This window comes from Culex pipiens, chromosome 3 (assembly GCF_016801865.2).
Source record: "Culex pipiens pallens isolate TS chromosome 3, TS_CPP_V2, whole genome shotgun sequence".
NCBI classification, from domain to species: Eukaryota; Metazoa; Arthropoda; class Insecta; order Diptera; family Culicidae; genus Culex; species Culex pipiens.
Window position 1 is genome coordinate 56,117,334 of NC_068939.1, and position 23,915 is coordinate 56,141,248.

A 23,915-nucleotide genomic window follows, 5' to 3' on the forward strand; every position below is an offset into this window, starting at 1 on the left:
AAATTTTAATGATCTTGGCGAATCTAAGACATGAACGTGAACGATAATTTATGGATGACTCAATCTATACATATAAAAAATATCGATGGTTTTGTTCGAACGCGAATCAGTTCAATACGGAGAGTCGGATCGAGGTACTCTTTCCCAGTCACGAAATATTCTAGCAGAGCTGGTTCTGCCAGAATCCTGCTAGAACGGTTGAACATTTTTGCTAGAATGCTGTAAGAATGTCCAGCTCTGTGAGAACTCTGCTAGAATCCTGCTAGAACGTTGTGACTGGGTTGTTGCGTTGGGTTCGTGTAAGCCCAAGGAAGGTTTATATGCTGAAAAATTGCCACTTTGACCACTCTGGGACCGATTCCGGAGCGTCTGCAGATTGTATGGGAAAAGTTGCGTAAAATCAAATTTTGATCACAGGAGGCTGAATAAGCAAACAAGCTATACGTCATGAAACAAAAAAAGACAAGACGAAGTTTCTCGGGTAAGGCTTGTTTATAACAGATTTTTTTTTTCAATTCTGAAATATTTTAAAAAAATGAAATTTTTTCAAGGGCGATAGCGGTGCTTATTTAACTATTTAAATGATAATGGTTTCATTTGAAAGTAAAGAAAAATGAAAAACAGGCAAAAACAATAAAAAAAACTGTAAAAACATGCAAAAAAAAATTACTGAATTAGTTAGCTGTTGAAAGGTGCCCCATATCTCAGCTTTGAATAAATACTGTAATGATGTCTTTGCCAAAACAGCCCAGTAAATGAAATAAATAGAAAATTTAAAAGGCAAATGGTAATGATAGGTACTGATAGAAAAAGCCAATACTATCAGAAACAAACATGAACTAAACAAGTAAAATGATAATCAAAATACTAAAAATGAAACAAGAAAATCATGAAACAAGAGCAGAAATGTTTATCGTATCTCAAAATAACTATTTAGTCCAATTCTAAACAAGAAGTTTAACCGTGAACTGAAAACTATCGATTTCGGTCAAAATCAACCGATAGTAAAGTTCATCATAGTTGATCTTACTGATATCCGGTAAAAAATTGTAGAAAAAGTTAAGGGTTTTAAAAGAATCTCGCTTAAATGTTTTTTTAAGTTTTGGTATCGTTATCACGGTTTTTTTCAAGTTAAAAAAATTTGCAGGTCTGATATTTGGCACCATAAAAGAAGGCGACGAGATATTTCGTCGGGGGTCTACAGCAAATTTTTCTTGAAGATTGTTTTTTTCGATTTTATAGGATATTTCTTCAGAAAAGTCGCTCAACTCGATAAATTCATTTACAAATTCATCAAATTTCTTTTCAAAATATTTGACCTCCAATAAAACAAATGTCCGTTCCCAACATACCAGACTTCTAGCTTTCTTTGAAATTACTCCAAAATCCAAAATGTGGAAGTACCAAAATGATCGAAGAAAAATCTTTTATTCATACAATATGTCATGAAAATACAGCAACATATTGCCTGGACACAATTTAGAGCATTGCACAATGCTAATCATAGAGTATTTCATTGAAAAGCTAATTATTACCTAAAAGGATCCTACAATATTTTTTTCATTTCCCTGCCATATTGCACCATTACATTTTAAATCATTTTCGAATCAATCACATTGTAGAGAACAGTTTGTAGAGCATCTTCCCTTAAAAAGTATCAGTTTTGGTTCAATATAGGCAGAGATATGCTCAATTTCATAAAATAAAAAGTGACCTTCTCCAAAATTTTTGGATTTAAATCCCATCCACATGATAAACACCGCCGTGTGAATAAAGACACTCGGGCGGCGCTGCTATACTGTGGGTGTGATTTAACAAAAGTTTGCATTAATAATGTTTACAGCGCCACTTGCGGAGTCTTCAGAAATCTGAAATTCACATCTAAAACCATGTTGACACCATGTATTGCTTTACACGATAACTACGATTTTTTTCCATCTCCTAAAACTAGCTCGACAATCAGTCAAATGGAATTTATTTAAAACAAGCTTTGAGCTGAAAAAAAAACTTTAAGTTTACCGCTTTTAAACGCTGCTCAAATGTCACACTCTTAATGGGGGATTCCCTCGACGAGTCGCGATCGCGTCGTCATCTCGGCTCTTCTTTCAACCGGTCGTTCAGTCCGCCCAAGATCGCTCAAAGTTGGCGCATAAACACGTTTATGATGTCTCTCTCTCGTTTTCGCCTTCCCTGGTTGATAACCTACGGCCTCCCAAGCGGCAGTTATCGCTGGGAATTCCCCGCCGAGTCTCACAAGATCTCCGGCTCGGGAAGTTGCGATCATTGCAGGCTTAAGTTTAATGGAAGAAGGTTCGTTTTCTAGACGGTGGAACCATGGGAACAAAGTTGGTGCTGGGATTGTGGTAATTTTAGTTGAAATTAGTGGAAATTTGTGACATTGTTGTGCTTAAATGTTGTTATTTTGCATTTTTAGGAGTTTACTGTGCGTTGTATCATTAGCTTCGTCCAAAGCGGTTGTCAGCTGCAAAGATAAAGGAATTTGCAGAGACCTCAGGATTATCACCTCGAACAGTAATGAGATTCCTTCTGGATTGACGCAGTACCGGCAGTTGGCAGAATCGATTGACCTGCATGGAAATTTGATGGAAAGGTTTTTCGGTCAAGATGTTGGAACCGCTAGTCACTTAAAAGCACTAAATCTGTCTTACAATCTACTGAAAGATGATCCGAGAGGAATTGGTAACACAGTCCAAGAGATTGATTTGACTTATAATCAGTTGAGATATGTAACGGTGCCAAGAGGTGTCAAGAAATTTGTTGCGGTGCGAAACAAACTTTCTCGAGTGACATTTGACGGCTCCGATGTCGAAGAGCTGAATCTTTCCAAGAATCAATTGGATGGGGTTCCCGACTTAAAAAGGCAATCTAGGATGGTAGCTCTCGATCTATCGTGCAATGAAATAAGTGAAATCAATTTCGATGATTTACCTTGGTCTCTAAGTTACTTAAACTTGGCCAACAACCGTATTTTTCAAACATCTGGAGGCAGAGCTTTAAACAGTTTGCAATATCTAGATTTGTCCAGCAATATACTTACCATAGTAGACGAATCATTTAATGCTATACCAAACGTCCAACAGCTTTATCTAAAAAATAATGAAATTGTAATGTTTGAAAAATCGTTGATATTCAACGGTTTAGGAACAATTGATCTTGTATCAAACGATTTGGACTGCAATTCTGTAAACGATTTTTTGAAAAAACATTCTCGAGCGAAATTAGTAGCAGACGAGCGTAATTGTAAGGCCGATACGAGGTATAACCTATGCTGCATACAATCATCAGCACCTTACGCCGATCGCGTGATTCGGTACAACAAACGTCAACACGAGGCCCTGCAAAACTCTTCAATGCATCAACAACACGGTCCCAACTGTGCCAACTACAAGCCAAGCCCGTGCGACGGAGACGACAACAAGGTGTACGAGGTTGCCAACGCGGCCGCCTACGATATTCAATCTTTGGTTGCGCAGGATAAGGAAGCCCTGCAAGGTATCCTCAATCAGCAAATAAAGCTGCTCGAAACCAAACAAACTGAAAAGGCTCAAATCGACAACGAAAACAATCAACTGCAAACAACGCTGAACGATTTGACCAGTTACATTGGAAAATTATACCAAGACGATGGGTTTAAAGTTCCAGCAAATCCGGCGGAGCAGCTGAAACAGATTTTCACGAAACGTGATGGTGACAATAAGGCTACACTTGAGCAGGTCAACGAAGAGGAACGGAAGCTGCAAAACCTGCAAACCGACATTGCCAGAATCGAGGAAGAGCTGCAAGATTTGGGTGATCGGAAGAAAAGACTGCTGGGTGACATCGATGCGCGTAACGCTACGGTAGTTGAGCACGAGAAAAAAATTAAGGAGTTGCAGGAAAAAATTGACAAGCGAGGTTAAATGTACACGGTCCATGTGTTAGTGAATTTAAAGCACTCATATTTTAATAAATTTTGTATTTCCGTTTCATGAAAACAGTCTGTAAATTTATTTATTTATTGAAACACCTTACTAATCTATAATTTTATGATCCTTAAACAGTACAATCCACTTTATTAGTCAAACAACAAAATCATTAACTAATTTCATGCAAGCGATTTATTTGTGATCGCTTAAGTTCGGATTCTGTTGAATGAAAAAAATTGAGAGATTACAATTTTTATTGCACACTAAATTAATTAACCAGTTCAGATAAAACAGTAATTATCAATTCTAAGCAAACATACATTTTGGAGAAGTGGAACAGATGACCAAAGGAGCAAGCAGAACCTTAATTCGTATTGCATTTAATCTTTAACTGATTTCCAGTACCTTCAGTGGGGGTCAAAGAGAAAATTACTTTTGGTATTTACTAACTAAGTAAAAACATTTTAACTGACACCAAAGAATTTTGTACATGGAAATGTTGTTAAATAGAAAAAATTGGTTTTTGCGAAAATCAACGAAAATTGACATTTTTCGGACCACCTTAACACTGCGTAGGACACCCTAATGGACAAAACAAAAATACTGGTCTAATTATTTCGGCCTGAGAACCCCCAGAAAAATCTTGGCCTATATTTGAAAAAAAATCATGCAGACATAGCTATGGCTCGAAAATTGCGGGTTTTGGTCCCCTAGAACATATCAAAAAATCTCGAAAATAAAAAAAATACCAGTTTTGGGAAATTGAGATTTTGTAAAAAAAAAGTTAACTTAAAAAATCGGCAAGATTTTTTTCTGTGTACCGATTTTTTTCTGAACATTCCTAATCAATAACTAGGGGAAATATACCCATTTTAATCACTCTAAGCCGTTCGACCAATTTTAATCACTTTTGCAGTTTTCGGCTATTAAATCAACATTTTTTGATACATCAACAATGGAGAGTTGCTTGCTCACTTTTATTTGAGCTATTTGTTACTTTGAAACAGTCAAAAACACTTTATGAAAGCTGTAATTCATGATCAAAGTGCTGATAGGCCGATAATAGAAATAGGCTGATAAAGGGTTTTTTCCCTGATCAGAAAATTGAGCATGGGCATGAGCATGAGAGACCACTCATGGTTGCCCCTCCGTTACTGAACAGAACCGTAATATCCTTTCAGCACTACTGATCAAAGGTTTCGGCGATCTAGTAGTGTTTCCCTAATCAACAGCATGTATGAATGCGCACACCAAATTGATCAAATTGATAAGAAAATTCCTTCAAAAGTGTTGGGACAACTGGACCAGAGCTTGGGGACCACTGCCATCAACTGTGGAGGTCCACTCGCTTTCCCGCTGGGCTCTTCGTTAACAGCTTGGCTGTCACCACAACAGATGCCGCAACAGCCAAACCACCCCAGTTAACTCAATCGGAATTCTGAAACGGAATTCAATTCGAATCGTTTACGTATTCCGTTTCATACGCAACAACCGATTCCGTGTACGTACCGGTTGTTGCGTTTAAAACGGAATACGTAAACGATTCGAATTGGATTCCGTTTCAGAATTCCGATTGCGTTGACTGGGACGATCCTCGTCCCAGAACAGTTTGTCGTTTTCAGCCCGTTTACCAGACAACATGTCTGGCTAGTTTTGTCTCGTAATAAAATAGTTTTATGTTTGATTACGACGCGTGTTCTTCCCCGAGCAGGGGTAAATAACACGGGAATACCAAATTTTGGTATTACTTGGGCAAATAACAGCGACCAAAATGTGCTCTTGGTTGCCCAGTAATAGATGGTAAAATACCATGAAATCATACCAAAATCTTGTATGTGGAAGGGCACAACAATACCAAACTATGTTATTCCAAAGGTAAAATAATACCACAAAATAAAATCATTTCAATACCAACTTGAGGTCTTCTGGATTTTTGAACATTGCTTGAATACCAAAACTTGGTATTGCCATAGTTTTAATTTTAGTTATTCCCGCGCCTTTGGAAAGTCATATTTTGGTATTCCTGTGGTCTTCCACAAACATGATTTTGGTATAATTTCATGGTATTTTACCATCTATTACTGGGCAACCAAGAGCACATTTTGGTCGCTGGTATTTGCACAAGTAATAACAAAATTTGGTATTTTCATACCATTTTTAGTGCAGCAGTTGCAGTTAGTGAAAAAAACGGAAATGATCCATATGCAACAGCCAAATCTACTCACCTGATGATTCCATGTTGTTCTTAGTGATATTCTTCACCACACCGAATGCATTTGTCATTGATGAACGGCCTGTGCTTGAAGTTCTTGAAGCTTCTGAAAAATTGTAAAAAAAAAAATTGATTGAAAAATAAGTATTATTAAAATGAAACTGGTTTGAAATTCACCAAAATTCAATAATCTGTTGATTGACTCGTTTTTCAAAGTATTTGGTTATCCCGACTTAGAGAAATTTCAACGTGTTTGAAAAAAAATATTAGTGGGTATATCACAAAAAAAAAATAAATCAGCTTTAACATTTCTGGGTTTCAAGTCCTTTTAGCGTAAAATTAATTATCTCGTCAAAAATTTTAAAAAAATTTCCATAGTTTCAGAGAAAATTGATGAAACCTTTCAATACCAAAATAATACCAAAATGTGCCATCCTGACTTAGAAAATTTTCCACAATTTCAAGTCATTTCTTTAGGGGGTATATCAAACATGTTTAAAATCAAGTTTGAAATTTCCGGTTTTCAATTAAAGCATTTGCCTTGATACATCATTTTAGCGCAAAATTTATTATTTTGTCAAAATTGGTCAAAATTTTCCCATAGTTTCAGAGGAATTTGATAAAACACTTTAATACCAAAATAATACCAAAATGTGCCATCCTGACTTAGAAAATTTTCCACAATTTCAAGTAATTTCTATAGGGGGTATATCAAAAATGTTTAAAATCAAGTTGGAAATTTCCGGTTTTCAATGAAAGCATTCGCTTTGAGACATCATTTTAGCGCAAAATTAATTATTTTGTCAAAACTGGTCAAAATTTTTCCATAGTTCCAGAGGAATTTGATAAAATACTGTAATGCCAAAAGAATACCAAAATGTGGTTTTCGACCATTGACAAATGCTGCAATTTTGCAATTTTAAAACAATACCTCAACAACACGGTGTTCGACGCTCTCCAAGTTTTTTCGATTTTAACGTCGCGAGTTACGTGTTAATCCGCGAAACTGCCTCCCCGAGATGCCGAAATCCGGCCGGGGTCGTGGCAGCTCGAGTGCGGCCTCGAAACATTCGCGAAGTTCCTCCACCGGCCGAGTGCAAAAAGGTGGTAAACAAACCGTCGCCAAAACCGCCGCCATCGCTAAAACGAGCGAAAGTGTCATCGACAAAACTCTTTTGCACCCCGAATATCGACCACGTGGCATCGTGGCCCCGAGAAGTCCCGTGTTGACACGTGGGAAGACCGCGGCAGCAGCAGGTTCGAGCCAGGTGAAGACGCCGAAACCCGACGGCAGTAAATCAACGGGTGGAATTCCAATCAGCAACCCGTACGAGCCCCTCAGCGGGGAAGAGGAAGAAGACGGCGAAACAAGCAGTGACGACGACGACGACAACAGCAACACTCCTGAGTCCAGCGCAAAGGAGAAGAACAAAACGCGTTCACAAGAACGAAGGCCGCCGCCTATCTATTGTCTGGGCCATCTCGCAGACGATATTGACGAGCTCCTCGAGGGCAATAAATATTCGCTCAAGCTAGGCAAAACTGCAGTGCAAGTCATCACACTCGACAAAAAAAGTTTTGCCGATGTGATCGCGACTCTCAAAGCAAATGGGATAAGGCACTACACTTTTAGCCATGCAGAGGACGTCCCCGTAAAAATTGTCCTCGGCGGGTATATGGATCGCGATATTTCGCAGCTGGAGGAACACCTCCAAAACGCGAAAGTACAACCGCGGGAGATAAAGGTGCTCTCGCGCAAGACCACGGAGACAGGTACGCACACGCTGTACTTGTTGTACTTCAACCGCGGTGCCGTCAAGATCCAGGACCTGCGACGGATTAAAACATTGGACGGGTTTTGGGTAAACTGGCGGTTTTACTCGAAACACCCGAACGACGCAGCGCAATGCCACCGTTGCCAGAAGTACGGCCACGGCTCGCGACACTGCAACCTCCAGCCACGTTGCGTGAAATGCGGTGGCACACACCTTTCTGAGGTGTGTTCACTGCCACGGAAGGCGGATTTGGGGGATGACGCAGCCCAAACCAAGCCGCGCATCAAGTGCGCCAACTGCGAAGGTAATCATACCAGTAATTACCGTGGATGCAGCGCACGCAAAGCTTACCTCGAGGAGCAGGAAAAGAGGAAGAAGAAACCAGCAGCGTCCCGCCCTCCTCATCGAAGTACGTGCACAACCGTTCCTGCAGCTGAGCAGCGTACGGTTCCAGCGAGCAATTTAGCGTCTCCTCCTGGATGGGGACGTTCATTTGCCAGCGTCGTCGCCGCTGGCGGCAATTCGGCGCAGCAAGAAGTAACTGGCGAGGATCTTTTCACCCTGCCGGAGTTCTTTGCTCTCGCGGGGGAGATGCTAACGCGGTTCAAGACCTGCCGTAACAAGGCAGAGCAATTTATGGCGCTTGGCGAACTTATGATTAAGTATATCTATAATGGATAACTATTTTACTGTGATCTATTTTTAAGCTTTCCTCTCTCACTATCCCCTTTCCTTAGCAAGTACAGATAGTTTTTTTTTAAATTTTTCTATCTATTGTTAAATCCTTATTTAAAAGCAATTAGAGTTTCCAAATGAACTATGAAATAACTCACAGCTGTAAGGAACCCCAAAACTCTGTAATGTACTTAAATGCACTAATTGTATCATGATAATCCACTAATAAAACCTGAATTGAATTGAATTAAAACAATACCTTAAATTGGTATGATACCATATTTTGCTCTTGCATAATCCTTAAGACAAATTTTTAAGGGTCCAGAAATACCAAAATTTGGTATCGATACCAGAGAAAGGTATTATTACGCATTTCCCTTGTTATTTACCCATGTTCGGGTCATTTAATTATCTCTCGGTCACCCAAGACTTGCGCCGTAACAAAAAATTACAGATTCACAAATATTTACGAACCATTTTTGTATGGACAGCTGCCAAAATTGTATGGAGACTTGTATGGGTGCACCAATGACACAAGTTTGAGCCAAATCAAAAAATACAAATAAAATCCATTTCCGGTTTTGGTAGAGAATTGTTCTTCTCAAAGATTATTTGAGCACGATCTTTTCTAGTTATTGTTCTGTTCAGGAAAACGTGTTTTAAATGTATTGTAAATTTTAACAAGATCACTCAAAACATGAATGCTTTTCAGATATTTAAATGACCATCATGAATAAACCCTTGTTTTAAGCTCATGGCCATACAGCTTTATTTGAATGTCCAGTCCACAGTGGCAAAACTTTGCGCGAAAGTTAATGATTCATTTGAATAGACAAATGCCATTACTGTACCAAGAAATTATTCCAGCTCTCCACAAACGACCAAAACCATCAAACCTCCTAATGTCGTTGTAAGAACAAATCTCGGGTGTACCACAGGAAACGAAACGAACCACCCATCGAAAGCAGTATTTTATGCTTTAGCTGCTTTATTTTCCCTCTCGCGAAAGAAAGGGAGGAAAATGTTGTGTACATTTTCCAACAATATAATATTTTTATTACTTCACACAGAGACAATGGCAGCGTCAGCTCTCGTAAGCGTTGTGGTGGTGGTGCTGGTGTACGTGTGCTCTTGAGCTTTTCTCCCTGACCTGACCAGCACACTTTTCCCCAGCTTTTCGCTTTCTGTGTTTACTCGGTCCATTACGTATTGGAAAGCTTAATTCAAAAGCGTGGATGTCCTTCCCGTCACACCTACTTCATCCCTCCTCGCCCCTCCCACCAAGATCCAGTGTTGGAATGGCTTTGGTGGTGGTGGGCAAGGACGCGGTGTGTTGTATCACCAACCAACCACACCACCAACACATCCGTCCGGTATACTGCTGACGGTGAGGTCTAATTTCATTTTTATTGATTTTCTCATTAATATCAGCGGGCGAAGACGAGCTGAGTGATTTTTGAGTTGAAGGGGGTGTGGGAAATGGAAATCTTATCTCGTTTACTTTTCGTTGGGCGTTTTTGTTCTCTCGATTGGATTAAATTTGAATAGATTTTTAGTTGAGTAAAATTAAGATTATCTGTTTTATTTAATCTTTGTAAATGAAAACTTGTAGTATTTTGTTGCAGCGAAACCAGCGAGGGTTCATTTAAAACCGATGAAATTCCAAAATGTCATGTCTAAGGAAAACATAAAAAATGCTGTTCTTCTTAATTTTTTGATGTTTTTGCCTTCCTCGCCTAAATGAGGAAAGGCTATAAAATCACTCGAAAAATGAATTTATTTATTCGACCTCGTAGACCACCCTTCACGTATACCTATCGACTCAGAATCAAATTCTGAACAAATGTCTGTGCGTGTGTATGACTGTAAGTCCGTGCACCGAAAAATATGCACACGATTATCTCCGGACTGGCTGAACCGATTTGGACCGTTCTGGTCTCATTCGATCCGTCTTGGGGTCCCACAAGACCCTAGTTAGTTTTTATGAATTTCAGAAAAGTACTTCAAAAGTTATGCCAAAAACGATTTAAGCTAAACTTCAAAAGATTGTAAAAAGGGTGATTTATGTAAGAAAACCAGTCATGCTATACATTTTTAGAAAGGTATATAAAAAACCTTTCTAACGACCCCAGACATTGAAGATCTGTCAACCATATCAAAAGTTATAAGCCCTTAAGTGTTATTTAAACACTTTTCTGAGGCCGGATCTCAGATATTTTGATAAAAACGTTGTCCGGATCTAGCATGCACCCTATCGTTGGATGTGTAATCAAGAGATCTTTCTAAAGAGTCCAAAATATTTAAAATCTGACAACCATATTAAAAGTTATAAGTACTTTATTGTTTCTAATACACTTTTTTTTAGGCCGGATTTTAGATATTTTGATAAAGTAAGTGTTATTTATACACATTTTTGAGGCTGTGTAGTGTGTTCAATTTATGAATGTGAGGAAGGCACCAACCACCTTAAGGTAGATTAAGTAACGTTTTGTTATTTCAATTAGAGCGTCCAATTTCCCGAGGTTACAAATTTCCCGGGAAACGGGAAATTTTCAGCCATTTTCCCGGGAATACCCGAGAAATTTTAAATTTATTGAAAGTAAAAGCAATAAAATTGTATAGCACATCAACATTAATGGTTTAAATAAGTGTGAAGAACAATTAACAGCTTGACTGCATGTAAAAAATCATTCAACTCTAAGAAAATGTATTTTGGTATTTTTTTATGAAAAATTTTAAACTTTCCACTGTGACCAATTTATTGAAATGAGAAAAAAACATTCAGAAATTATGTTATTCATGACAAATACTGGTTTCAGCTCTTGAACAAATGGTAAAGCTTTTTAGAGTTGGTTTTACTCCAAACAACCCAATGTTTCCAAATATTTGAAGCAAGCTTTGAATATATTTTAGCATTTTTTGAGAACAAACAATAGAAACTAATTTTTCATTTTTTTTTGTATTATTATGCAACATGAATTAAATTATACGATAAATTAACATCATTCCACAAAAAGTCTTCTATTTTTTCACATTAAACCCTCTAACACCTGTAGTTGCACCAGTGCTCCATAATTCTTTTACTTCAAATTGTAATTTCTTTAGTACTAGGTATTCAACCAATTGAATTAATTCTTTTTGCACAAATTCGATTTTCATCTCATTTGATCATGGTAAACAAAAACGTAAAAAAATCTCAATTTTAATTTGGAGGTAAGGAGTTAATATTGTTTTGATGAAATAACATCAATCTGTTAAAAGCTTACCTAATTGTAATAATTTAATACTCATTAAGCAAGATCTATTCCCAGTTGCTTAAAAAATTAATATTATCAGAAATAATTCTGATATCATAATTTCTGATAATCTGATTAATTATATATAAACCAAACAATACATTTAATTGAACAAAATCATGTTGAGTTTGTTCATTTATTATTTTTTCAGAGCATTTTAAAAAAATAGTTCCAAAAATTTAAGAAAATGTATACTTCCGAATAAATTTCGGGATTTCCCGGGAAATCTACAAATTTCCCGGAAACGGGAAATATTTTTTTTCGGGAAATCCCGGGAATGCCCGGGAAATTTTTTCCCGGGCCGGGAAATTGGACGCTCTAATTTCAATTGTTGAGTAAAGCACTAAGGATTCATTATTGTAATTTTCTTTGATTTTCTTATTCGATCAGAAATGCTATGAAAATATATGATGTTCTGATCGATTTGGTTTCTGGGAAAAAGTTGTAAGTATTGATGAGTAGAGTTAAAAAAAAATAATGTCACTGTGGTGTCGATTCGACTATCGACTCAGAATCGAAAACTGAATGTAAACTATGTCCGGATCCATCATCCGATTCAGCGATGGTTGGGTGATCGAAAACCCTTTCCAACGAATCTAAAATATTGAAGATCTGGCAACCCTGTCTCGTGTTATGACCACTTAAGTGATATTTATGTACTTTTTTAAGGCAGGATCTAACTTAAATGTATGTAAACTATTTTCGGATCAATCATACTACCCATTACTAAAGTAATGATCACTTAAGTAATATTTCCATACTATTTATCTAAACCTACCATATCAGCAATTGTTCGTAAAGTGTGATGAAGGCATTTACCACATAAGTAGATTAACACCTTAACTCCCAAGCTCGAGAAAAAAGGGGTATTTGTATGGAAGTTTAGGTGTTTAGTAAGTTTTTATAGAATATTCCAGTGCTGAGCAGTTCTCTACGAAATCGGTCTTTTTTCTTTAATTTTAATTTTTTATTTTTTTATCCGGCTGAAACTTTTTTGGTGCCTTCGGTAAGCCCAAAGAAGCCATTTTGCATCATTAGTTTGTCCATATAATTTTCCATACAAATTTGGCAGCTGTCCATACAAAAATGATTTGCAAAATTCAATAATCTGTATCTTTTAAAGGAATTTTTTGATCGATTTGGTGTCTTCGGCAAAGTTGTAGGTATGGATATGGACTACACTGAAAAAAAATGATACACGGTAAATTTTTTTGGTGATTTTTAATTTCACTTTTTGTCACTAAAACTTGATTTGCAAAAAAAAAAAAAATTTTATTTTTAGATATGTTTTAGAGGACATCAAACGCCAATTTTTCAGAAATTTCCAGGATGGGCAAAAATTCTTTGACCAAGTTATGATTTTTTGAATCAATACAGATTTTTTCAAAAAATCGAAATATTGGTCGCAAACATTTTCATTTCATTTTCATTTTTCGATGTAAAATTGAATTTGCAATCAAAAAGTACTTTAGTGAAATTTTGATTAAGTGCACCGTTTTCAAGTTATAGCCATTTTTATGTAACTTTTTTCAAAATAGTCGCAGTTATTGATTTTTTAAAAATAGTGCCCTTGTTTGCCCACTCTTGAGAAAAATATTTTTGAAAAGCTGATAAAATTCTCTATATTTTGCTTTTTCGGACTTTGTTGATACGACCTTTAGTTGCCGAGATATTGCCATGCAAAGGTTAAAAAACAAGAAAATTTATGTTTTCTAAATCTCACCCAAACAACCATTTTCTAACGGCGATATCTCAGCAACTAATTGTCCGATTTATAATGTAAAAATATGAAACATTGGTGAAATTTTCCGATATTTTCGAAAAAAATATTTTCAAAATTTTTAAATCAAGACTAACATTTCAAATGGGCCAAATATTCAATATTACGCCCTTTTAAAATGTTAGTCTTGGTTTAAAAATTTTGAAAATATTTCACGAATGTTTCATATTTCAACATTGAAAATCGGACCATTAGTTGCTGAGATATCGACGTTAGAAAATGGTGGGTTGTTTTGGTGAGACTTGGAAAACATCAATTTTCATGTTTTTAAACACTTGCATGGCAATATCTCAGCAACTAAGGGTCGTTTCAACAAAGTTGAAAAAAGCAAAATATTGAGAATTTTCCCAGCTTTTTAAAAATATTTTTTTCAAAACAAAAAATTAAAAATAGTGTTTTTTTGCAGATCAAGTTTTAGTGACAAAAAGTTAAATAATAAATCTCCAAAAAAAATTTTAATGTGTATCTTTTTTTTCAGTGTAGTCTATATTCATACCTACAACTTTGCCCAAGACACCAAATCGATTAAAAAATTCCTTCAAAAGATACAGATTTTTGAATTTTCATACATCATTTTTGTATGGACAGCTGCCAAATTTGTATGGAAAATTATATGGACAAACTAATGATGCAAAATGGCTTCTTTGGGCATACCGAAGGCACCAACAAAGTTTCAGTCGGATTAAAAAATACAAAAATTAAAATTCTAAAAAAAAAGATCGATTTCGTAGAGAATTGCTCATAAGTAATACATATTACTGCTATCTTTTTTTCAACACAAAATGTTTTGATTGTGATTAATTGAGATTTTACCGATGCCAAATTTATGTTCAGTGTACAAAATCTCCAATTTTATCTTATCGTGCTGGCTGTAATAAAAACACCATAGTGCAAATTATTCCGCACAAAAGCGTTAGCTACGCTGGATGGATGATGGCTCACTTCCATAATTTATAGTTCTGTCACGAGCTCCTCCCACTCTCGCTGTGCAGTATCGATAATAACTCCGTTTAACTGGCATCCTTGCCTGGCAGGCAATGGTAAAAGTGCTACTTAGCGGATCCATTTGTTCGTAAAACTGCCATCGGCACGCTGCCGATCCATAAAAGTGGGGTGGTATTTATTGTCCTGATGGTGGTTTCTAAAGTGCAACATTACGATCCGATGGCCACACTGCTTCTTCTCTCAATCTCAAGCTGAGTGACTTAAGTAGGTATGCTGCTGCTCAGTTATGCTGCGGCATTGAGCTTCTGTTTGGTTGGCTGCACGGTAATAAATGATGGTGATGGTTATGACGATGACGGCGACAGTATTATTGATGGTGTTTCGGAGAGCAGAACATGAGTTCATATTTTTCCATCTTCTTGCAGCTAAAGTTGGTGTTGGATTTGAGCTTAAAATCTTTTCCGTGAATTTTACGGAAGAGTTGGTGCAATCCACTAAACTCGATCGCTGCAAAAAGGAAAATACGCACATTTTTGGCTTCCTGAAGTATGACGAGCGAGTTCTTGTTGCGCTCAACGAAGCGAAAACTTCGTCATTCCGGTTACGAAGGCAATAGAAATTCGTGGAATCGTTGGTTCGTTAAGCTTAACGCGTAGTCAGTCAGGAAGATTTCCTCGCAAAAGGCAAATGTTGTCAAAGGAACTGTGATCAAGGAAAGGGGAGGACATCCTTTTTCATCGTTGAGTAACTCCTTGATCTATCCAAATTATTGTTATCCTTGAAGAGTAGAAAGCGTCTACTTTTAAATATCCTCCCAATTGAGACTGGAATTGTGTTTATTCGATTCCAGAAAAAATAGAACCTCTGCCAAAACGTTATATGTTTATGGAAATTAATTGCTAAAACTCGTGATATTGAAAAAGTAATGATCAAAACAAGAATATTTCTCCAACTTCAACACAAAACATCTTTCCCACATAAAACAAGTCCGCGTTTGCCACGTTGATTAAATCCATTATGCACAACCACAAACCGGCGTCGACGATCTCGGGAAATCCCAAGTCAAAGCTCATTACAGCATCATTATCTACACACCGCCGTTTGGCTACTGCCGGTGCTCCTCGTCATCAAATGTCCCGAAAATTCAGGTTTATTTTTTCACCGCCGCCCATTCAGAGGAACGCGAAAGGTTCGGAATTTAATGAATATTTATTACACCCTCATTTTCATCCACTTCCACCGGCTGATCCTTTCGGAGATGTTTTCGTGAAACGTGAGTTTTGGGGGAAAACGTCAAGTTGAGTGTTCTGGTTGAGTGAATATATAGCAGGAAGAAGGGCGAAAAAACTTGACAATTTGCTGGACGACACGGTTCTGGCAGGAACATCAAGGCCACGGGAGCTTTCACGTCAAATCGGTGGTCTACGTCGATGATGGCATTCGGGGGCAGGGGTGCCAGCATATTTTTTGTTTATTTTTTTTTTTTCATTTGCAATTTGTGAGGGAGGTGCGTATACGCAAAACTAAGTAGCGTCGTTTCGGAGTGTAAAGCAAATCGATGTTGACAACCGGAATCGACTCTCGTAACCAGTTTTTGAAAATTTTGACGTTTAGAGCACTTTTGAAAAAAAAAAACAGTTTCAGCAAATGATTTTTGTATTTCTTTAGGTGAGTTGCTCCATCCTGCATTTTTCGTGAGTCTTTTTGTAACATCTTAGGCCATTTTCACAAAAAATTTTAACGAAAAATAATCGTGGGTTCACCTTCAAATTTGACTTTTAAGCTTAAAAATCAAAAAATCTCATAAAAGTGGAGTGTTTTTTTCTGTCAGTGTATTTTTTTCGGAAAGCCCGTCAAATTTCCTACAAGTTTGTCTTTGACCACTTTTTGATACGATGCAACGGCTTCGAGATACTGCAATATTTAAATTACGAAATATTAATCTTCTCATTGAAAAGTGCCGGCGACAAAATTGGGCGAAAAGTTCACCGCCCGGAGATCGCGAGTTGGCGCGAGCGAATGAACACCGCGAAAAAAGATTCGGGGGTGCATTGGGGTTAAATGATCATTTCGTCATTCGGTTTAATTAAAAAATAATTATTTTTTCGTAAATATCGCTACTTTGATGCGATGTAATTCATTTTTACAGTAAATTAGGCATTGTTACATCAAATTTGACCTTTCAAACGCACTAGAATGACCAAATTTTAAAACATCAATGTTTGCCAATTTGACCGTTTTACCCCCAATTCCCCTTGTAGAACAAAAGAAAAGTTCATCCGCGGTCTGTCAGCAGCGCGCTGTTTTGTTTGCTGGATCAACATTTGGAAATGTCTAACGTTGAAGGAAATCGCTCAAAAAATGGAAATTAACCGATTTCAAATGTTATGGCCGCAAATGAAAGGTAAGGGTGGCTAATTTTTGATTCCGATCTGTAAAACTAGTTCTGGCGAGGGTTCTGGGCACTGCGGCAATCGATTTTACCGGCGGGTTGCTTCCGGTTGCATTTGATTTGAGGAGAAGGTTTTTCAATCCACCAGGGGCTTATTCGGGGGCAACAGTTTCGGTAATCCGGAACTTCCGGTAAGTTTCATATTTGCAGTGTTTAGCATGAAAAACAAACTTAGACCAATCTTTCAAGTGTGCGCTCTTTTTGAGGAGGGGGCGCAAACCGAAGAAGAGCGCAACTCGGGGGAGCGTTATTTCGGGGTTTGAGCGCAAATCGAAGGAGCGTTATTGCGGGGTTTTGGCGTAAAATGGGATTTTCTTTTTTAATTTTATTTGCAATTAAACGAAACATTTATATAAGGGGTCATCCACAAAACACTGATAATGGGCCATCCTCAAATCTGGGTATCCAAGAACTCCCGGATGTCATGGCCTAGATAGCTACCTGATCAACGGAGGTCTATATGGGTGAATTAACCATCGGTATTCAGTGAACAACGATGGACACACTGGGGTACGTTGGATTGTTATAAGTCTTCTAAGAACTCCTTGAAGTTATGACCTGGATATCAACCAGATCAACGGAGGTCTATATGGGTGAATTAAACATCGGTATAGCTTCAGGTTGCTTCAGTGAACCACGATGAATACCCTTCGCCATGTTGGATTATTATGGGTCCTCCAGGAACTCCCGGGAGTTATGACCTGATGATCCAAGGCTGTATATCATAGGTACTCACGATCTTGCTTTGCATTAGTGTGAGTGCATGACTCTGTGCCACTAAAACCAAAACAATAACAAACGAACAATGGACCGTGCCAGGAAAAGCAAAACATAAACTATGTCAGTGGCAGTGGAGTGAGAGATTCAGAGATAACGATTTTGACAACCGCACTACTACACACTACACACGAGTACCTTAGGTAGAAAGCCATGCTGATGATCTACCTAATCAACGGGGGTCTATATGGGTGAATTAACCATTGTAACTATAATCTTTTTTAGACTAAAAAAAGTTTTTAATTCAAACCTGGTCATAACTTAAAACTTTGCCAATGGTTGGTATTCAGAAAATCTTATCTCAAGATACAGATTTGCGAAAACATTCACAGCACTTGTGTATAGACAGACACCATTTTGTATGAAGAATATGAGGCAATAGTGCACAATAACTATTTTGGTCATAAAAAAACATCAATGGACAAGGTTTCATACAAATCTGAAAATGCAATCAAATGTCGATTTGCAATAACGAAAGGAATTAAACACTTTGTTGAATCCAAATTAACGCCTCATTTTTCTGTTTGTTTGTTGTTGTGCAGGTTTGGTTTCAAATATTTCGTTTGATATGTTTCACACTAGCGTGCCCAGCTCTTTGAGGAAGGTGGGGCAATAATATGGACGTTTTGAAAAATACGTCATTTGTGGACACCCCCTGACCAAATTTAGAACAAATTTCTGATGATCGTGGGGTTGTTGCCCCATGTTGCCCCACCCTGTGCACGCTAGTGATGTTTCAATTGGGCCCAAAGGTGAAGCTTACATTTGTGATATTATTGTTCACAACGATAAAGCTTATTTTTCTGAGTACAATGACACTTTGTACGACCGAGAAGGATTTAAAATCGATTTTAAATCAATTTAAAAATAAAATCACAGCTCGTTCTATGCGGACCTTAGTTGATTCATCAAAAAAAATGTTGTCCTGTCCTATTTTTTTGCATTTAAATGAAAAAAAAATGATCAAAAATGGGTTTTAATCTGTTTTTTACCGTTGAACATAACAATTGACTCAGGGCTTTAGGACCCTATTGTCTATATGGGTGAATTGATCATCGGTGTGGCTTCAGGTAGCTTCAGTGAACAACGATAGATACTCTGGGGTACGTTGTTATCGATCATCCAAGAATTCCAGGAAGTGATGACCTGACGCGAAACTATATGGGTATAGCTTCAGTGGACCATGATGGACACTTTGCACCATGCTAGATTGTTATGGGTTTCCCAGGAACTCTCGGAAGTCAGGTAAATCATCAGGTCATAACTCCCGGGAGTTCCTGGAGGACCCATAATAATCCAACATGACGAAGGGTATCCATCGTGCTTCACTAAAGCTATCTGAAGCTATACCGATGGTTAATTCACCCATATAGACCTCCGTTGATCAGGTAGCTATCTAGGCCATGACATCCGGGAGTTCTTGGATACCCAGATTTGAGGATGGCCCATTATCAGTGTTTTGTGGATGACCCCTTATATAAATGTTTCGTTTAATTGTAAATAAAATTAAAAAAGAAAATCCCATTTTACGCCAAAACCCCGCAATAACGCTCCTTCGATTTGCGCTCAAACCCCGAAATAACGCTCCCCCGAGTTGCGCTCTTCTTCGGTTTGCGCCCCCTCCTCAAAAAGAGCGCACACTTGAAAGATTGGTCTAAGTTTGTTTTTCATGCTTAACACTGCAAATATGAAACTTACCGGAAGTTCCGGACTACCGAAACTGTTGCCCCCGAATAAGCCCCTGGTGGATTGAAAAACCTTCTCCTCAAATCAAATGCAACCGGAAGCAACCCGCCGGTAAAATCGATTGCCGCAGTGCCCAGAACCCTCGCCAGAACTAGTTTTACAGATCGGAATCAAAAATTAGCCACCCTTACCTTTCATTTGCGGCCATAACATTTGAAATCGGTTAATTTCCATTTTTTGAGCGATTTCCTTCAACGTTAGACATTTCCAAATGTTGATCCAGCAAACAAAACAGCGTGCTGCTGACAGACCGCGGATGAACTTTTCTTTTGTTCTACAAGGGGAATTGGGGGTAAAACGGTCAAATTGGCAAACATTGATGTTTTAAAATTTGGTCATTCTAGTGCGTTTGAAAGGTCAAATTTGATGTAACAATGCCTAATTTACTGTAAAAATGAATTACATCGCATCAAAGTAGCGATATTTACGAAAAAATAATTATTTTTTAATTAAACCGAATGACGAAATGATCATTTAACCCCAATGCACCCCCGAATCTTTTTTCGCGGTGTTCATTCGCTCGCGCCAACTCGCGATCTCCGGGCGGTGAACTTTTCGCCCAATTTTGTCGCCGGCACTTTTCAATGAGAAGATTAATACAAAAATATTTAAAACACTTACGCCCTTCTCAAATGTCATTATCGAGTGTAACTGGCTCCATATACACAAAAATGGCTTATATATGCCTAGGATAATATGTCTACAAAGTTTCATTGAAATCGGAAAGGGTCGAGAAAAAAGTACCTAAAAAATTCCTGTTTTGGGCTGGAATTGCTCTATAACTTGAAAACGGTGCACTTTATCAAAATTTGAGTTTAGTACTTTTTGATTGCAAATTCGATTTTACATCGAAAAATAAAGTTAAAAAAATTTTGCTACCAATATTTTGATTTTTTTTTAAATCAGTATTGATTCAAAAATTCATAACTTTGTCAAAGATGTTTTGCCCGTACTGGAAAATTCTGAAAAGTTGGCATTTGATGTCTCCTAAAACATGTCAGAAAATAAAAAAAAATTGTATTTTTTTTTGCAGATAAAGTTTTAGTGACAAAAAGTGGAATTAAAAATCACCAATTTTTTTTACCGTGCATCGATCAAAAAATTCCTTCAAAAGATACAGATTTTTGAATTTTCATACATCATTTTTGTATGGGCAGCTGCCAAATTTGTATTAAAAATTACATGGACAATCTAATGATGCAAAATGGCTTCTTTGGGCATACCGAAGGCACCAAAAAAGTTTTAGCCGGATTAAAAAATACAAAAATTAAAATTAAAGAAAAAATACCGCTTTCATAGAGAATTGCTCAGTAGCAGCAAGTGCTGCCAGAAGAGAGTGAAAAACAGTTGAAGATTCCAGCGGCGGTGTTATAAATTCTGTAAAATTTGACGAATCTTTTCGCACTCTTCGGCAATGTTGTTCCCTGGAACACGAACTATGAGCTAACGAGTTTTTTGAAAAATGCAAACATCGTTAAGGGGCTGGTAAGAACAAAAACGCACCGATTTTACGGGTTAAATCTCATTTAAACATCAAAGTCAAAGGGCCAGGACCTGTCACATCCAATTAAGCTCATATTTGGGATTAGGGCTCATTACACCTTGGGGACCATGCCCTAAAAAGCCCGGTTATCATGGTTATGTTGCAAAAAACCCAAAAACCAACAATCTATTTTTTAAATATTAAAAAAAATCAAAATCCTTCCAAGTTATGCAACAATGATATTTTCAACAAAATCTTTCCTCAATTACTATTTTTGTTGAAGTTCAGCTCAATTCCTCGAAATCGCTGCGGTGTGCCCCATCCTTGTGGCCTTGTAAAACAAATGACTTGAAAGTCAATTTTCGAAAAATAGCACAATCCCCACCCACGTGTTCACGTGCAGTACGGTGTGTGTGTGTGTGTGTGTGTGTGTGTGTGAATGTGTGGTAGCGCACACAGAGACTGGACACGGCTCGGTGTCTACACCGGTTATAATCTGTACAAAACAAAGCCCGAGTCCGAGCAATCGATTGTTTCCGATTAATATTTGAACAGTCCTGGGACACGGCCATGGCACTTTCCTTTCTGTAGGTTGGGCTGCGATGGCAGTGTAGCAGCATTTGTACTTTACAATATTGTGTGTGGTTGCCTTGTGGGTTGGCCAAGTTTACATTGCTTGTGAGGGGTCGAGCATGGGAGGGCGGATGTAAGGACAGTGTACGGGCAACAGGTTCACTTGAGGTGCCAGTGCACAGTTCCAGGATTTGACACCAACTAACTTGGGTGAGGTTATGCATTTGGCATGGGTTAACTATGACGTTCCGTGTCGTGGCGTGATGGACATCAGTCCGTGTGTGTTAATTGATATGGAATAGATTCGTGCTGGCTGAAAATAATTGGCCATGATTGAAAAACTTTTTGATGTTTATATTTATTGTTTTATCTTGGAACATTTCAATTTTCTAGTTCATTTCAATGCTTAGTATCGAAACCAAACGTGATCAATTCATTCATTGATTCATCAAATTTTATATCTCTTTGATTGCCGTTGAAACGCTTTCATTCTGACTCATAATGGCATTCCACCAGTTGCTTCATAAAGCCGTTGACTGCATGCCGACAGCTAGAAACACGATTCGCTCACTTTTATTGAACATTTGCCAAAAAAGACCTCCTCCCAACTGTGCGATCCAAACGGTTCTCTGAACGCTTCAGGCGCGCCAAATGGCACCCAAAACACCCCTCTCTTTCCAAATTCACCTTTTGCGTCCGACTGCCGAGCAAATAATAAAATTTATTAATTTGATTCAACATGTGATTTCCACACATTATTAAGCGATTTATTTTTGCGGCACGACAGCGAAAACCCCTTCACCATACCTCTTGTTCCACCAGTGCCGGTGATGTTTTACGCGGAAAACAGAGTCATTTAGTGCAGACCCTCTCCACCCCACAGACGTTTCCCTCTCGACAACGTAAATTTGAGTTGGGTTGCAATTTTCCTCGCTCGGTACTTCCGAGCGCTCGGACGGGCATTTTTGGCATGATTCCTAACTGCACTTTTGATATAGAGACGATGGGGTTGAATGGGCGTATAGAAAACTTTTTACATTCGAATCATTTTGAATTGATAACTTTCAATTATAATATTTTTATTTATCTTTTTAAATCTTGCAAAATAGTTACAGCATGGGAAAAAATGTCAGCATGAGTCGTACCTAACGCGGTTTTCCGAGTTAAAAAAAAAAATGCAACGAGTGCTGAAAAAAACAAGTCCAGAGTTTCTTTTTGAAAAGGACCTATAAGGACCCCTGACTTAAGGCGGTTTCAAAAACACCCAAAAAGCAAAAACTGGAAATTTGGTTTGTTGGACCTTTTAAAAAAAACTCCAGATATGTTTATAGGACCTAATAAATAAACTCTAGAAGTGAACTTTTCATCACACAAATGGATGCCGAAATAGTAGTTCATGCAACAAGTTGCAAAAAGAATATTTTTCAGCACGAGTCGTACATTCAAGGTTTACTGAATTAGATAAAAACGACGATTGTGGAAAAAATAAGTTTTGCAACGAGGTTTATACATTTTTTCTTGCAATTCCGAAAAATAACCTCTGAATGGAATTTTCAGTCAATTGTTGAGCCAATTTATCGATAAAATAAAAACAAAATGAAATGTATAGCTTTATGATACAAGCGCTGAAAAAAGTGAACTTTTTAGCACTTGTATCGAAGTGTCGAAGTTTTCAGCATTTGTATCGAAAAGTATTACTTTTCGATTCTTTGATTTTTGTAGAGAAAAGTAGGCCTTTAACAAGCTAGAACGACAGGACAGTTTCACAGTGGAATTGCAAAAAAAAAGACTTTTCACTGCCTTTTTGGCGATCAAAAGTATGCCGTTTAGTTTTTCGAGAAAGAAAGGAAAAGATGATAATTTTATAAAAGATCAGCAATAAAAGTAATATAGAAACTTTTGTATTATTTCGCAACATCTAATCGCATTGACAAATAATAAAAAGTATTCTAAATTAAAATATTTGAAAGTGGTCTAGAAACGTGAATTCTTCATACACCAAGAGTGTTTTTTCAAATTATCAAAATTTGAGTATTGTTCACATAAACGTATAGTTCAAATACTGAAACCTTAAAATATTCGTTTTCATGATAAAGGTAGTTGATATTTTTATTGCTGGCTTTCATATACCCAAAGTTAAATAACGGGGGGATAATCCTCCCGAAAAGATTCATGAGGAAAGTACTATTTCGCGAGAGTATAGACCGTGTTCATTCGTTCATTGAAACAATTCATCCTATTGAGTGGATTATCCTCTCCGTCCGCACAAGGTACC

General features: G+C 37.5%; 2 protein-coding genes across 23 annotated transcripts in view; both read left to right on the top strand.

The window, feature by feature from the left end:
- LOC120428611 (potassium voltage-gated channel subfamily KQT member 1) overlaps window positions 1-23,915 on the top strand; it is a 404,586-nt gene that overhangs the window by 125,711 nt on the left and 254,960 nt on the right. The gene's annotated exons all lie outside the window — the stretch shown is intronic.
- On the top strand, window positions 2,210-3,995 carry LOC120431984 (leucine-rich repeat-containing protein 4C-like). The gene is made up of 2 exons (XM_039597121.2): window positions 2,210-2,363; window positions 2,435-3,995. The coding sequence occupies exons 1-2, from the start codon at window positions 2,335-2,337 to the stop codon at window positions 3,918-3,920; spliced, it is 1,515 nt and encodes a 504-aa protein (XP_039453055.1). The 5' UTR covers window positions 2,210-2,334; the 3' UTR covers window positions 3,921-3,995.

Bases quoted from the DNA above. Each gene is read 5' to 3' on its own strand.
- LOC120431984 (XM_039597121.2), top strand. From the start codon at position 2,335: ATGGGAACAAAGTTGGTGCTGGGATTGTG. The intron at 2,364-2,434 runs GTAATTTTAGTT...TTGCATTTTTAG, and splicing joins AAGTTGGTGCTGGGATTGTG to GAGTTTACTGTGCGTTGTAT.